At 39.9% G+C, this 15,523-nt stretch overlaps 1 protein-coding gene across 1 annotated transcript; it reads left to right on the top strand.

Moving 5' to 3' along the window:
• Positions 1 to 11,948: 11,948 nt before the first annotated feature.
• On the top strand, positions 11,949 to 13,220 carry LOC129971929 (uncharacterized). Its single transcript, XM_056085907.1, has one exon. It carries the CDS (start codon positions 11,949 to 11,951, stop codon positions 13,218 to 13,220), a length of 1,272 nt encoding a protein of 423 aa, XP_055941882.1.
• Positions 13,221 to 15,523: the final 2,303 nt, after the last annotated feature.

The raw sequence follows: 15,523 nt of genomic DNA, 5'->3' as shown, positions 1-15,523 counted from the left end.
TGTCCTCCGCGATTTCTATTCCAGCGGGCAGACTGGAATACATTTTCCCAAACAGCAGTTATCAATGAGGCTATGGTCAGTAATGTAGACATTTCGAAAGCAGTACAAAATGTCATTGATTCGATAATGAATGCCGCTAACGCTACCATTCCTAAAACCACCCCACGGCTAAGAAAATTTCGTAGACCGTGGTGGAATGAAGCCTGTCGCGACAGTCATAAGAAACAAAAAAAATTATGGAATCTTTTTAGAAGGTACCCTACGACTGAGAATTTTATCGCTTTTAAAAGAGCCAAAGCACTTGCCTGTCGCATTCGGCGTCGTAGCCAGAGGGAATCTTGGATAAACTTTGTTTCATCCATCACATCATCCACTTCCTGTAAACTTTTATGGAGAAAAGTAAAAGCCGCCAATGGGATCTATCACGAAACTTCTATCCCGGTTTTAAAAACCGGTAATATGATGTATTCGAACCCATTAGATGTTGCTAACCTTCTCGGCCAAGCGTTTGCACAAGTTTCCGCGATTGATTCTTACAGCCCTCAGTTTCTGGCAATTAAGAATCGAGCAGAACAGTTGCCTCTGCGCTTCAAAGTTAGAAGAACCATTCCATATAACTGTGAATTCCGGATGCATGAATTGGAGATGGCTCTGTCTGAAGTCCATGATACCAGCCCTGGACCAGATGGAATCACGTATAACATGCTTCGCCATTTGAATACCATTTCCCTTTCCAATCTGTTACTCCTTTTTAACAGAATATGGACTGAGCAGAAATACCCTTCACAATGGCGAGAAGCTATTGTGATTCCTGTCTTAAAACCTGGCAAAGAACCATCTGTCCCTCTAAACTACAGACCGATTGCTCTTACAAACTGTCTTTGTAAGACCTTCGAGCGCATGGTCAATGCTCGTCTAATATTCGAATTGGAAAAACAAGGCTGCATCTCCCCGTTGCAAAGTGGTTTCCGTAGAGGTCGTTCTACTTTTGACAACCTCATATTACTTGAAACTCAAATTCGCAACGCATTTGTTAGGAGGAACCACCTTGTTTCTATATTTTTCGACATAGAGAAAGCGTATGATCGGGCTTGGCGCTATGGTATACTTTCCACACTATTTAATTTAGGTTTTAGGGGTAACTTGCCCATATTTTTAGAAAACTTTTTAACACAACGTACTTTTCGTGTTCGAGTTGGTAACTTTTATTCTAACAATTTTATTCAAGCTGAGGGAGTTCCGCAAGGAAGTGTCCTCAGTGTTACTCTTTTTATTGTGCATCTAAGCCAAATTTTAAATCAGTTGCCTTCATTTGTTCAGGGAACACTTTATGTTGATGATCTGCAGATCTCATGCCAAGGCAGTAACATGACGCTAATAGAGCGACAGCTGCAAAACGCAGTAAATAAATTGGTAGCTTGGTGTGATAATAATGGTCACACTATTTCCCCAGAGAAGAGTAATTGCATTCACTTCTGTCGGAAAAGAAACATTCACCAGGATCCTTGTATTCGAATTAAAAATATTCCGATTCCTGTGGTGAACGAAGTACGGTTCTTGGGAGTGATTCTCGATCGGAAACTCACCTTCCTTCCCCATATATTATATTTGCGGAAGAAGTGTGAGAAATCATTGAATATTTTGAAAGTTCTCTCAAAAACATCTTGGGGGGCCGATCGAACCTCCCTTCTCCGTATTTATCAGGCAATAATTCTCTCCCGGATAGATTATGGATGTATGTTGTATGGTTCCGCCCGCTCATCTGTTTTGCGGCGACTGGATACTGTCCATCATTCTGCATTGCGCATTTGCTCTGGTGCGTTTCGTACGTCTCCAGTTGAAAGCTTATATGTTATGTGTCACCAACTACCACTTTGTTTAAGACGAAAGAAAGTGTCTGCCTTATTTTATTTCCGTACTAAATCTGTTCTCAAACATCCCCTAAGCGATAATTCCTTGCCAGTCGGTCTCCGTCGACTATATAATGCCCGCCCCTCTCACATTTTTCCATTTTGTGAGAGAGCCAGATTGCTCCTGCATGACTGGGAGCTTAATACTGTTCGCGTTAAAGCTGTTGACTTTCTTAGTTTCCCTCCTTGGGATATCCCACAATTTTCATACTTGAATCCTTTCACAGGATTCGACAAATCATTAACTTCTCCTTTTGTTTTCCAACAGCTATTTTTATATCATCGCTATCGGTATTCCTCCTTTGTGCCAATTTTCACGGATGGCTCAAAATCGGATGGTTATGCTGGTTGCGGCATCATACTTCCATCTGATACACTTAGCCACCGTCTGCATAATTGCTGCTCAGTTTTTACTGCCGAGTTGGTAGCAATTTTCTGCGCTATTCAGAAAATTTCATCCTCTACTCAGCGTAAATTTATCATTTACACCGATAGCATGAGTGCTCTGGATACACTATCGCATTACCACATTCGGATGCATCCGATTGCCATTAAAATTTTATTCACCTTGCGACTTTTAAAAAATGATGGGTTAAATATTATTTTCTGTTGGGTACCGAGTCATGTCGGCATCTTGGGGAATGAGAAGGCGGACTTGGCCGCAAAATCTGCAACGAATTTTTTAAGCATGGGAATTCCCTTCTGCGACATTAAAAGGTCCATCTATCACCACATCTGTTCAAACTGGCAAATGTCATGGGATCTGCAGATCCAAAATAAACTACATTTTATAAAAACGGACGTTGTTTCTTGGCCTGTTCATCCTATACGCGAGATGGATGTTAAATTGACTTGTCTCCGTTATAGGGCATACGCGCTTCACCCACAAACATCTCATTTTCGGGGAAAATGCGCCTATGTGCAACAGATGCCATGTTAATTTTACTGTTCACCATATCTTAATTGAATGTCCTGCTTTTAATTCGTATCGTGCTCGTTTTTTTAACTCGTCTTCAACATTACAAGACTTGGTGGGTGAAAAATACCACCCAAATATTTTTAAATTCTTACGAGCTATTGGCATTTTTACTTGTATATAATTTTTCTATTATTCTATTTGTGTTGAACATTTTTGTGTTCTTGTTCGTTCTTCTTTGTTTCACATTTTCATGTTTTTAAATGTTCAGATACCAAGATAACCTTTTAAATTATGCAATTTTATCTTTGCACACTTTTTTAAAACACTCATTTGTTGGTTCAGTATATCTTTTATAATTTTACCATTTGATTGGCGCAGTATGGCCAAATGTGGCTTTTGCGCCAGTAAACCTCACAAACCAACCAACCATCCTCAGGGTAGTGTCCTTAGTGTAACACTTTTTATAGTTCATCTCAGTAAAGTTTTATCTGTTTTACCTTCATCTGTTCATGGAACACTTTATGTTGATGATTTGCAGATCTCATGCCAAGGTAGCAACATGAATTTAATTGAGAGACAATTGCAAAATGCAGTTGATAGAGTGGTAAATTGGTGTAATAACAATGGCCACACTATCTCTCCCGAGAAGAGTCGATGTATTCATTTTTGTAGGAAGAGAAATATCCATTCAGATCCTGTTATCTTAATACGAAACATGGCAATTCCAGTTGCGGCTGAAATACGCTTTTTGGGTGTAGTTTTCGATCGTAAACTCACTTTCCTTCCTCATATCTTACAACTGAGGAAGAGGTGTGAGAAAAACTTGAATATCTTGAAAGTACTTTCTAAAACATCTTGGGGTGCCGATCGAACCTCCCTTCTCCGTGTCTACCAAGCCATCATTCTTTCGCGCATAGACTATGGGTGTATGGTATATGGTTCTGCACGCCCTTCTGTTTTGCGGCGACTTGATACCGTACACCATTCTGCTCTCAGGATCTGCTCGGGAGCTTTTCGCACTTCTCCAGTTGAGAGCTTATATGTTATTTGCCACCAATTGCCCCTTTATTTGCGATGTAAAAAATTGTCTACGTTATATTATTTTCGTGCAAAGTCCGTCTCAAATCATCCCATATGCAGCACGGTAATACCTGTTAGTCTAAGAAGAATTTATAATTCCCGACCCTCAAATATTCTTCCATTTTTAGAGAGAGTTAAAACTTCCCTGAATGACTCGAATCTTTATAATGTTACCATTAAATCTCTTGATTTGTATTCCTTTCCCCCTTGGGATATTCCCCCTTTTTCTTTTCTGAACCCATTCTTGGGATTTGATAAAATTTCGACTAGTCCTATTATTTTCCAACAGATTTTTCATGAGCACCGCTGTCAGTATTCTTCTTTTATCCCAGTATATACAGATGGCTCAAAATCAAATGAACATGTTGGTTGCGCCATTGTGACTCCATCTGATATACTCAGCTATCGTCTAAACAATTGTTGTTCTGTTTTTACTGCTGAGTTGGTGGCAATTTTTTGCGCTCTACAGGAAATTCCGCCTTCAGCTCAGCGTAATTTTATCATATACACCGATAGTATGAGTGCTTTGGAGGCACTTGCTCATTTTCATAACCAGATGCATCCAGTGGCTATCCAAATTTTATCTATCTGGCAGCTATTACAAAACAGGGGCTTTAATATTCTCTTCTGCTGGGTTCCGGGTCATGCAGGTATTTCGGGCAATGAAAGGGCAGATTTTGCAGCCAAATCTGCATCAACATTTCTGTCTCAGGCCCTCCCATATTGTGATGCTAAAAGGTCATTTGTATGCCGACTTTTTGCTACTTGGCAAGAATCTTGGGATCTGCAGATCCACAACAAATTGCATTCAATAAACCCAAGGACTGATTTGTGGCCTGTTCACCCTATACGAGAGGTTGATGTCAAATTGACACGCCTCCGTATAGGACATACACGCTATACGCATAAACATCTCATTTTTGGCGAGGCGGCACCTAAATGTCCCACATGTCGTGTAGATTTCACCATTAATCATATTTTAATCGAATGCCCATCTTTTAATTCCTCTCGTTTAAACTTTTTTAAGTCATCGTCATTGGCTTTGCAGGACCTGGTGGGTGAGAAATTCCACCCAAACATTTTTAAATTTTTAAAATCCATTGGCTTTTACACCTGTATTTAATACTTTTAACTTTTGTTCACGCTTGACTTCCTCAACGCTTCATTATAATGCGTTCTTTGCACTACTGTTTCATTTAGATTTTAACCTTGTACGTACTTGAACATTTATTTTTGAATCTGAATGTAGATAACTTTTTCTTTTATACTTTATCATGTCTGGTTTTATAGTTTGGTATATGATTTTACCATTTGCTTGGCGCAGCATGATCAAGTATGGTTCTTGCGCCAAAAAACCCTAACGAACCAACCAACTTGGGTGTCATATTTGACCGGAAACTCACTTTCCTTCCGCATGTCCTTCACTTGCGAAAGAAGTGTGAAAAATCCCTCAACATCCTAAAAGTCCTCTCGACTACCAGATGGGGGGCAGATCGAACATCTCTACTTCGTATCTATCAGTCTGTTATTCTATCAAGAATTGATTATGGATGCGAAATATATGGTACAGCTCGTTCTAGTGTTCTCCGAAATTTAGACACAGTACACAACAGTGCTTTGCGTATCTGTTCTGGAGCCTTTCGTACATCACCAGTTCATAGTTTATATGTGGTTTGTCATCAACTTCCACTTCATCTGAGACGAAAAAAATTTTCTGAACTATATTTTTTCCGTATTGAGTCTTTTATCAATCACCCTATTCGTCGAGTGAATTTACCTATTGGTTTGGGACGATTATATAATGCACGTCCTTCTAATATCCTACCTTTTCGTGAAAGGATAACAAGGACTTTCGCTGATCCAGGAATTTTAAATCTGCAGGTTCATAATACTACCGCTTATGCTTTGCCCCCCTGGGATATCCCAGAAATATCATATCTTAACCCTTTTCTCGCTTATGACAAGTCTACCACTTCATCTGTCGTCTTTCAACAACTTTTTCTATATCACCGCAATGAATATTCTACACACATTCCTGTTTTTACGGATGGCTCAAAGACAGCTTATCAAGTAGGTTGTGCTATCGTCATTGCTGAGGACACAAGCAGCTTTCAGTTGAGTACTCTGTGTTCAGTTTTAACTGCTGAACTAATGGCAATTATGATTGCTCTTGAAAAAATTTCAAACCTTACTTACGACAAATTCTGCATTTATTCTGATAGTATGAGTGCTCTGGAGGCCCTCAGCCATCCTCACACCAAAACACATCCAGTAGCTGTAGATATCCTTCATCTTTGGAGAAACTTGCAAGCTCGGAACTACCAAATTCTATTTTGTTGGTTACCTGGCCATGTTGGCATTGTTGGCAATGAATCTGCCGATGCTGCAGCAAAGACAGCATCCACTTCTCTACAACGAGCTATTCCATACACTGATTTCAAAAAATATATTTCTCGACGTATTTTCTGTCTATGGAAAGAATCATGGGATTTGCAGATTTCTAATAAACTGCATTCTCTTCAACCTGACATTACTCTGTGGCCAGTTGTGCCAATACGCGAGTTGGACGTCAAATTGACTCGGCTTCGCATTGGCCATACTCACCTCACACATAAACATCTTCTATTTGGTGAGCGATGCCCAGTCTGTAATGAGTGTCATGTTAATTTAACTGTCATTCATATTTTATCAGAATGTCCAATTTTTAATTCTCATCGATTACGTTTATTCGGTAAATCATCATCAAACATTCGTGACTTGGTGGGAGAACATCCCCACCCAAATATTTTTACTTTCTTGAAAGAAATTGGTGTTTTCCATTTTATTTAACTTGTTCAATTTTATCTCCACATTTCTTGGGTTTTTGCAAATTTTACTTTAACTTTTTAGAACTTCACTGAATATTTTTTATCTTCAACCATATGTTTGGCGCAGCATAGCCAGATATGGCTCTTGTGCCACAAAATCAGAAATAACATAACCATTATTATCTAAAAGACAGTACACAATATATAAAATCCTTAAAGATCATAAAGTTTTAAAAGATATTAAAATATATACAATGATCGCTAAAAACGACAATAGGTTTTATCAATACGAAAGGTTCAAATTTATTTTTCACTCACCCTCTGCTTACAGGATTAGAGTCATTGGTTAACTTTCCTCATCATTTTCGGGTTCAAGAGCTAGAACTGATTGTGTAGTCCAGGTAGTTGTCAAAGTTCAAAAGATGATGCAGGATTCAAATTGGCCGAAACCGTCCCCGACGAAGAGTTGTTGGTGAAGTGGCTCTAGGTAGATAACAAGTCAATCTCCGGAATCTGGCAAGGTGTGGCCAGGAGATGAAGGGAGTTGAGCACTGGCAGAATCACAACAAATGTAGGATATACGCCTCCAGCATAGGTTGAACTTGAAAACAAGTTTGCAATCGCACAAACAGGGTTTTGGGAAGGTATTCTTTTGAATTTCTAGTTTAATAGATTCAAAACTATCTGTTGTATTTGCTTGTATATTTTCTCCGAAGCAACTTGATTTCCACTTCTTGAATCTCCTTTGGCGGGGGGCGTTACCTACAGCAGGCGTTAATCATAGGCAATGTAGAGGTTTCATTCTCAAAATTTGTTGACAATTTCAGTATTAGCTCTTGGATATTTACCTATATTCTCTATATATAAGATAGTTAGCAGAGAACTGTTGATAGGGCGTGAACAGCCACTTTTTCTCGAAGAGCCACGCTAAAGCATATGCAATTCCGTACTAAATAAAAATATCAATTACACATTAAAACCCATTAATTATTATAGTAATTTAAAATATCAAAGCTAAAAACAATTAAAACTATAAAATTCTATAAAAGCACGAAGAAGAACTTAGACATTTTCCGGATGCACGGAGCTCTCGACCGAGACAATCTCACTCGACGGCGGCTGAGCTGGAAGTGGGGGGGGGGGAACTGGAAAGTGCCATCCCACGAGACGTCAGCCTACCCGAGTTGGGTGTAAGACGAGAAACGACGTTCCGAGGCGAGAAATAGCCCCAGCAGCCGGAAGACCCGCCGGATCAGCCCAGCATCTGGACAGATTTATTAAAATCTCAAGAAAGTTGTTACAAACATTGCCCAAAACAGGGGCAGTAATTAAAAACATTAACTGATTAAGAACAGCATGATTCTTGGTATTAACAATCTCAACCCTCAATAGGGGAGTTGGAAAGCAGCATAATAATCATATATATATAAAATCCTTAAAAATACAATTTAAAATTAAAAGAAAATATGGACAATACAAAACATGCTGCCAGGCGCTTTATACCGTGCGGGCCAGGATGGAGGAGGAGTGCTCGCCGCGTAGAACGCGACTAACTGCGAAACCTAGAAGTAGTTTTATAATTTGATAGTTTCTAATTTGTATAAAATATATTATTGTAGCTTAATCCCTAGATTTCCTTGGAAGAAGATAGCAAGCGATACAGAACAGCGGAACACAGATTGTATTTTTATTGTTGTTCATAGAAATATAAGTATAATATTTAATGGTTAAGACCCACTAATTTCATCTCATTGCTCACCTCACCCATCATCAAAGTCCCTAGTTTATAAGTTTGAGTTTGATTTTCAAATTTACTAAATATTTTCTTATTTTACAGGGTAGGCAAGGCGAGCAGCACAGGGGGCCCCGGAGTGGGCTTGAGTTTGGTAAGCGGGGGTTTTTTGACTTTTTAATCTACTAAATTACTTGTGTTATTAATCCAACCCCCGGTCGACCAGTTGGGGTCGACCGGGAAAAATTTTTAAGAAATTTTTCAGTCCCGTGTTCCGCTTTAAAATAATCTAAGTCCGTAGGTGTGTCAGAAATGAGTGACCACACATCCACTCCACCAAGGGCCGCCACTTGGTAAATTAAAATAAGGCTAATATAAAATTAAATAACCAATTAAGGCAAAGCATAATAAGCCAAAACCGACACACACCCATTATAACACAGGACAAACACACAACAAGAACACAACGTCAAAGTCGGGTAAAAGACACATTGGGTAAATAAAATGTCGTAATCAGGTAAAAGTCAGAATCAGTAAAAACAACGTCAAAGTCGGGTAAGAGTCACAATCAGTGAAAGACAGATAATATGGTCAGATTTAGGTAAAAATAGATGTTAAAAACCTAAAATGGATAGCGGATGCAAAAAAAAAAATGTAAAAATACAAATTTTACAAAAAGTCACAATCGGGTAAAAGATGCATAAAATATAGACATAGGTTCATCATGATAAAATGAATGATAATTAAAATTTTATTCAAAATAGTGAGACATGGTTGGCATCAGAGCAGTAAAAATAGAATCTGTCAAAGTATAAAAGTTGTGAAAGTGTCTTGGGTAAAATAATTAATAAAAATTCCAAATGGTTTAAAATATGTTTATTAAAAGATTGATTTAAAATAGTTTATTTAAAATAGATGTGAACCCAAGTAGCTTGGGAGGGAATGTTGAGAGGAGCGGGGGAGGGTTGAACGAGCGAAGCAGGCAGATACCGAGAACTATTTTAGTAATACGGTAATGTGTTGTTGATTATGGATAACCTCATTTATATGGCAATGGAGAGCGGCGTGTAAATAGTAAAAGGATAACGTCCAAATATATAAAGTTAAGTAACAATACGATGAGTTAATAACAATAATTAAAATTCCGATGAATAAAATAAATAAAAAAAAATTATGTACATTTAAAAGTATTAAAAATTTCATAAACTCCATTAAATTCACAAGTTAAAAAGTTAAAAACATAAGTGGTGGTGTTTAGAGTGAGCGGGACTGTCGTCAAGGTACATAAAATGTGTTGATTAAAAAGAAAGAATTTAAAATAATTAAAATAATCAGATGTGCACTTATATGCTAATTAGATGTTCCAAAATAAAAGATCCCCAGGTCCCCAGGACAGGGTTCAAAAGAGATAATTTTGAATCGCTTATGCGTTAAAATTAATTATCCAGGACCACTTGCAAATTAATATGAGATAAAAGGTTTCAAAAGGTTGAGGAATAAAAATGAGTTTAAAAACATTTAAAAAGACATCATAAAAGAGCAATCAGTCCCGTTCTGGTGTCCCATATTGGGCCAGCTCCTCAAAGATTCTGGCACTAACCCTGAAAGCCTCGGCTATTTTAGCGACAGCGATCTTATTTCTTAGTAGATTGTTGAACCAGGCTCTTTTGTGAGGATACGCAGGTCGGATGAGGGGGTAGTCCCTTGTTAAATCGCAATTAAAAACATAGTGGTCCGCGTCTCCCAATTCTTGGCAAGTACATAGTGGTGAGCCTAGTTTCTTAAAGCGATGAAGATACGCTGGGAATGGACCGTGCCCACTAAGAAAATATATTAAGATTCTATTATTTATTAGGAACCGTCCGTCCACCTTATCCAGGTATTCCCTGGCCCTAATTCCGGAGGGGGAGTCATAACTAGTCCAGTATCGACTCCACTCCTCCGTGATAAATATTTTAATTTTTCTTTTTAAAAAGGAGTAGGGCGCTGGGATATGATACGGTTCCCCCGACGCCGTGGCTTCTTCTTTTGTGTTGAACTTAAAATAGACATTTAAATTTTTATTAAAAATATATATAATAGCTTTTTTGTCGTTGGAGATGAAGGTCCGACAACCGAAAAGCGCCCTGGGTGGTTCTCCCTTTACCAAATGGGGGTCCTGGACCGCGATAAAGTCTAGATTTAAATCCCTAGCGATCTGGTATACCGCAGAGTGTGCTGCCTCACAATCATTAAGATTAATGTGGATCCCACGGAGAGTTTTAATATCCATAATCAGTTCTATTTTTTATAGTCTCTTTTTGTCGTATGTAGGATTTGCAGCGTCGATCCAAGCTGCCATAATTGGTGTTAAATCGCTCGTTCGAATGTGCGCAATTGATGCAGCATGTCTTTTTACATTTATGAGCCCTCCCCTGAGTATTGTATTCCCCACACCGATCACAGGTTAGGGGCTCCTCTCTTCTGTTACAATTTTTTGTGGTGTGCCCGAATCCCAGGCAATGTTTACATTGCCTAACACTGAAGAATTCGGACACACGCAGTCGAGTCCATTCGTAATACAGTCCCCCCCCCCCTTGTCTTTGATTTCCCTAAAAATTTGGGGGGGGGACAGAGAGGACCCAGTGTTTAGATGTTTTGTTTTTATTGTTGATAGAAAAATCAACTTTGAAGAGGGGTTGGGAGGAGGGATCGGCCAGAAAGAGGTTTTTTTCTATTAATCCAGTCCTCAGGTCTTCTTCAGTGACAGTAGGTGGTAAATTATATAGAATTACCTGAGGACGTTTTCGTGTTGGAATGATAAAGTTCCAGATTTCAGCTAAGTTGGAGTCCCCCGAAAGTTTCTCTTTGATGTGTAGGGACTCCTCTGGGTTGGCCGAAGTGATCTTAATCCCCCCCACCAAAAATGGGGTTAACCCCTCTAACCCTTATTGATGGGTCCTCTCTTTTAAGAAAGTCTAAAATTTTTTCTTTATCTTCCATGACCCCTCAGGGGCTCACCTACTATAGGTGAGTACGGGTGTCCCAATCCCGAGGTGCCCAGGGATCTTTACTCCCTTTACGTTTTATTCTGCACTACGTCTTCTGCTGTCTCCTTTTTTCTTCTTTCCCTCGAGGGTAGGCGAGGGAGCTCTCCATGAGAAGCTGTCGCCGCTCTGTTTGCTTCTTGCTTCTTGCTTCTCATGGACAGCAAATACCCTCACGTGTTTGCCGTGCGTGGCGACCCATTAGACGGGTGATGCACTGTGGTCCCCGGTGTATCAATCGGCTGGTTGCTGGCCACCTGAGTGGTTAGTTAGCTAGGGATCAAGCGAAGGGGCTACTCCTTGGGCTTGGCGTTAAGGGTGGTCACTGTCCCCGGGGGTAGCTCCCAGCGTATAGGTACCGATTAGCACTAGGGTAAGTACCGAGGTTGGAAATATCCAGAGCCGGTGGCTGCCTTCCCTTGTTGGGCTCCGTGGTGGGCGGTGCCGTCGGGCCCGAATCTTTAGCAATGTCATATGGGCAAACCTAAATCTGCTCCCTTCGGTGGGCAACAAAAGTCAGTAAACTCTTTCATCGCACATTTCGATAAATTTTTCATAATCAAACGTAAATCTACAAATGATGAAACATTTCACAATGTGTCACCATTCCTTGTTGAAAAGGCCATTTCAGGAGCTCTTGGTTCAGTCACTTCAACACGTAAACTTCGTTCTGGAGACTTGCTTGTGGAGGTCAATTCCCGCAAGCAGGCTCAGCAGATACTCAAATTGACATCTCTTTCAACAATTGCTGTCAGTGTTAGTCCTCACACAACACTAAATACCTCAAAGGGTGTTATAACATGCGGCGAATTATTTAACGATACATTAGAAAAAATCACTCATGAATTGAAGCCCGAAGGAGTGACACATGTGCGCCGTATATCTATTCGGCGAGATGGGCAACTTCTTCCGACTAAACATTTTATCCTCACTTTTAACAGACCCAAATTGCCAGAACGCGTCAAAGTCGGCTATATGAAATTGGCCGTAAGACCATACATTCCAAATCCTCTCCGCTGTTTCCAGTGTCAACGATTTGGACACTCGAAATCTAACTGCCGCGGGACACTCACTTGCGCCCGCTGTGCAGAGAAAGGTCACGATAGCCAGCAATGCTCCGCTGAAGAAAAATGCGTGAACTGCAAGGGCAATCATTCATCCTTTTCTCGATCTTGCGAACGATGGATATTGGAGAAACAAATCGTCTCTGTGAAATTTAAAGAGGATATACCATACCCTGAGGCTAGACGTAAAGTCATTGCTCAGACACCCACACCTGGATTAACCTATGCTTCAGCTGCAAAAAAACAATTTTGCATAAATTGTTCCTGTACCAATTGTGCAAAGAATTCTGGTCAAACCAAACTCCCCGAAAACCCATCCGATTCTGATACTGAGAATTCAATAACAAATGTCGAAGAATCTGGAAAAAAAGATACATCCAGACCTAAATCAAAAGCTAACAATTCTCTGAAACTGAGGCTTTCCAAACGTGGCCTTTCTGAAAAAGATATACCACCAGTCTTAAAAAAATCATCTTTGAATAGCTCTGTCGCTCTGGGACTTGCGAGTCAGGGCATTGTCCATAAGGATTTGTCATCCATTTTTGGTGGCAGGCCCAAAAGTCCCGACCTCATTGCATTGCATCCATCAGAAGAAGAGGATGAAGATGTGAAAATGAGTTGTGATTTATCATCAACTCAAACTAACGTTCCTACAACTTCTCAAGCGGCAAACTTTTCTTAATGGGTTTTATCCTGTCTTGGAACTGTCGTGGCATTCGGTCGAAATTATTTGAAATCAGAACCATTCTGAATGAATTTCATCCTGCTTGTTTCTGTCTTCAAGAAACTTTCTTGAGGCCAAATATCCCCCTAAAATTACGAGGTTACAATACTGTGCGGAAAGACGCCGATAACCAATCCCATAATTCTGGGGGCGTCTGCATTTTAACCTCCAATTCCGTTCCTAGCACACCTCTCACACTTCATACTGATTTACAGGCTGTGGCAGTTCAAGTGCATCTACGAACACTTGTTACAGTTTGTTGTATTTATTTGCCACCCAATGCTTCAGTCAGACAGCAAGATCTTGATAAGTTAGTGGATCAACTCCCTGCACCATTTATTTTACTCGGGGATTTTAATGGCCATAGTACCTTGTGGGGTTCTGTTAGTACAAATTCCCGTGGGCTACAAATCGAACGGTTTATCACAAATAATTGCCTATGCCTGCTCAATAATGAAGAAAAAACGTACTTTCACCAACCCACGCGTACTTTCCATAGTTTAGATCTTGCCATATGTTCGCCAGTGCTTTTGCCGGTTCTAAATTTTGCAGTTAAAAATGATCTGCATGATAGTGATCATTTTCCAATTGTAGTTTCCCAAGCTGATAGTGGTAGTGTTATTCAAAGTCCACCTCGATTTCTATTCCAGCGAGCGGATTGGACTGGTTTCACTCAACGAGCAAAAATTACTGAAACTATGATTAACAATGCAGATATCTCGACAGCAGTACAGTGCGTCGTCGACTGCATTATGAAAGCCGCAAACAAAAGTATCCCTAAGTGTTCACCCCGTATACGGAAATTCCGCAGAGCATGGTGGAATCAATCTTGCCATGACAGTTACAAGAAACAGAAGCATCTTTGGAATAAATTTCGCAGGTATCCCACTACGGAAAACCTTGTCGCATTTAAGAGAGCTAAAGCTTATGCACGCCGAATTCGACGGATTAGTCAGAGGGAATCATGGATGAAATACGTTTCATCTATCACATATTCTACGTCTAGTAAAAAATTATGGAGAAAAGTCAAAGCAGCCAATGGAATTTACCCTGAATTTTCACTTCCTGTGTTGAAATCAGGAAATGTAATATCTTCCTCACCTCTGGAAGTTGCTAATATGCTCGGGCGAGCATTTGAAAAAGTCTCCGCTTTTGATTCTTATAGTCCTACATTTCTAGCGACTAAGAATCGAGCGGAAGAAAATTGTTTGAATTTCACGACCCGCAGATATCTTGCATATAATAGTCCTTTTAGGCTGCTTGAGTTAAAAAAAGCTTTGTCTCAGACCCATGATACTAGCCCAGGTCCTGATGGAATCACTTATAATATGCTTCGCCATCTGGATGAAGTCTCACTGTTCAATTTGTTAAAACTGTTTAACAGAATATGGATTGAACAAAAGTTTCCATCAAAATGGCATGAGGCTATAGTGATTCCAATCCTTAAACCCGGAAAAGATCCTGCCAACCCTCTGAATTATAGGCCAATCGCTCTGACTAGTTGTATGTGCAAAACTCTCGAGCGTATGGTCAATGCCCGACTAATGTTTGAATTGGAGAAACATGGATATATTTCGCCGTTACAGAGTGGCTTCCGACGAGGACGCTCAACTTTTGATAACATCGTCCTTCTGGAAACAGAAATTCGAAATGCCTTTGTTCGCAGGAACCACCTTGTGTCTATCTTTTTCGACATTGAAAAGGCCTATGACCGAACGTGGCGTTATGGTATTCTTCATAAACTTTTTAATTTGGATTTTAGAGGAAATCTTCCAATTTTTATTCGGAACTTTTTAACATCTCGAATTTTTCGTGTACGTGTCGGTAATTTTTATTCTGAACCTTTTATACAAGCGGAAGGAGTACCTCAAGGAAGTGTCCTCAGCGTCACACTATTCATCACTCACTTCAGTGAAATTATTTGTCAGCTTCCTCCATCTGTTCAAGGGACGCTTTATGTGGACGATCTGCAGATTTCAGCTCAAGGCTGTAATATGCGTTTTATTGAACGGCAGTTGCAGAATGCCGTGAACAAATTAGTTTCCTGGTGTGAAAAGAACGGGCACACTCTTTCTCCAGAAAAGAGTCGTTGTGTACATTTCTGCCGGAAGCGAAACATGCATCCAGACCCTGTAATTAATATTCGAGGAAACACCATTCCCGTTGTTGATGATGTGCGATTTTTGGGAATAATTTTTGATAGGAAGCTCACTTTCCTTCCACATGTTCTCCATATTCGGAAGAAGTGTGAAAAATCCTTG

The sequence above is a fragment of the Argiope bruennichi genome, chromosome 6 (assembly GCF_947563725.1).
Source record: "Argiope bruennichi chromosome 6, qqArgBrue1.1, whole genome shotgun sequence".
Taxonomy (NCBI): Eukaryota; Metazoa; Arthropoda; class Arachnida; order Araneae; family Araneidae; genus Argiope; species Argiope bruennichi.
This window is presented reverse-complemented; position numbering and strand designations above follow the sequence as displayed.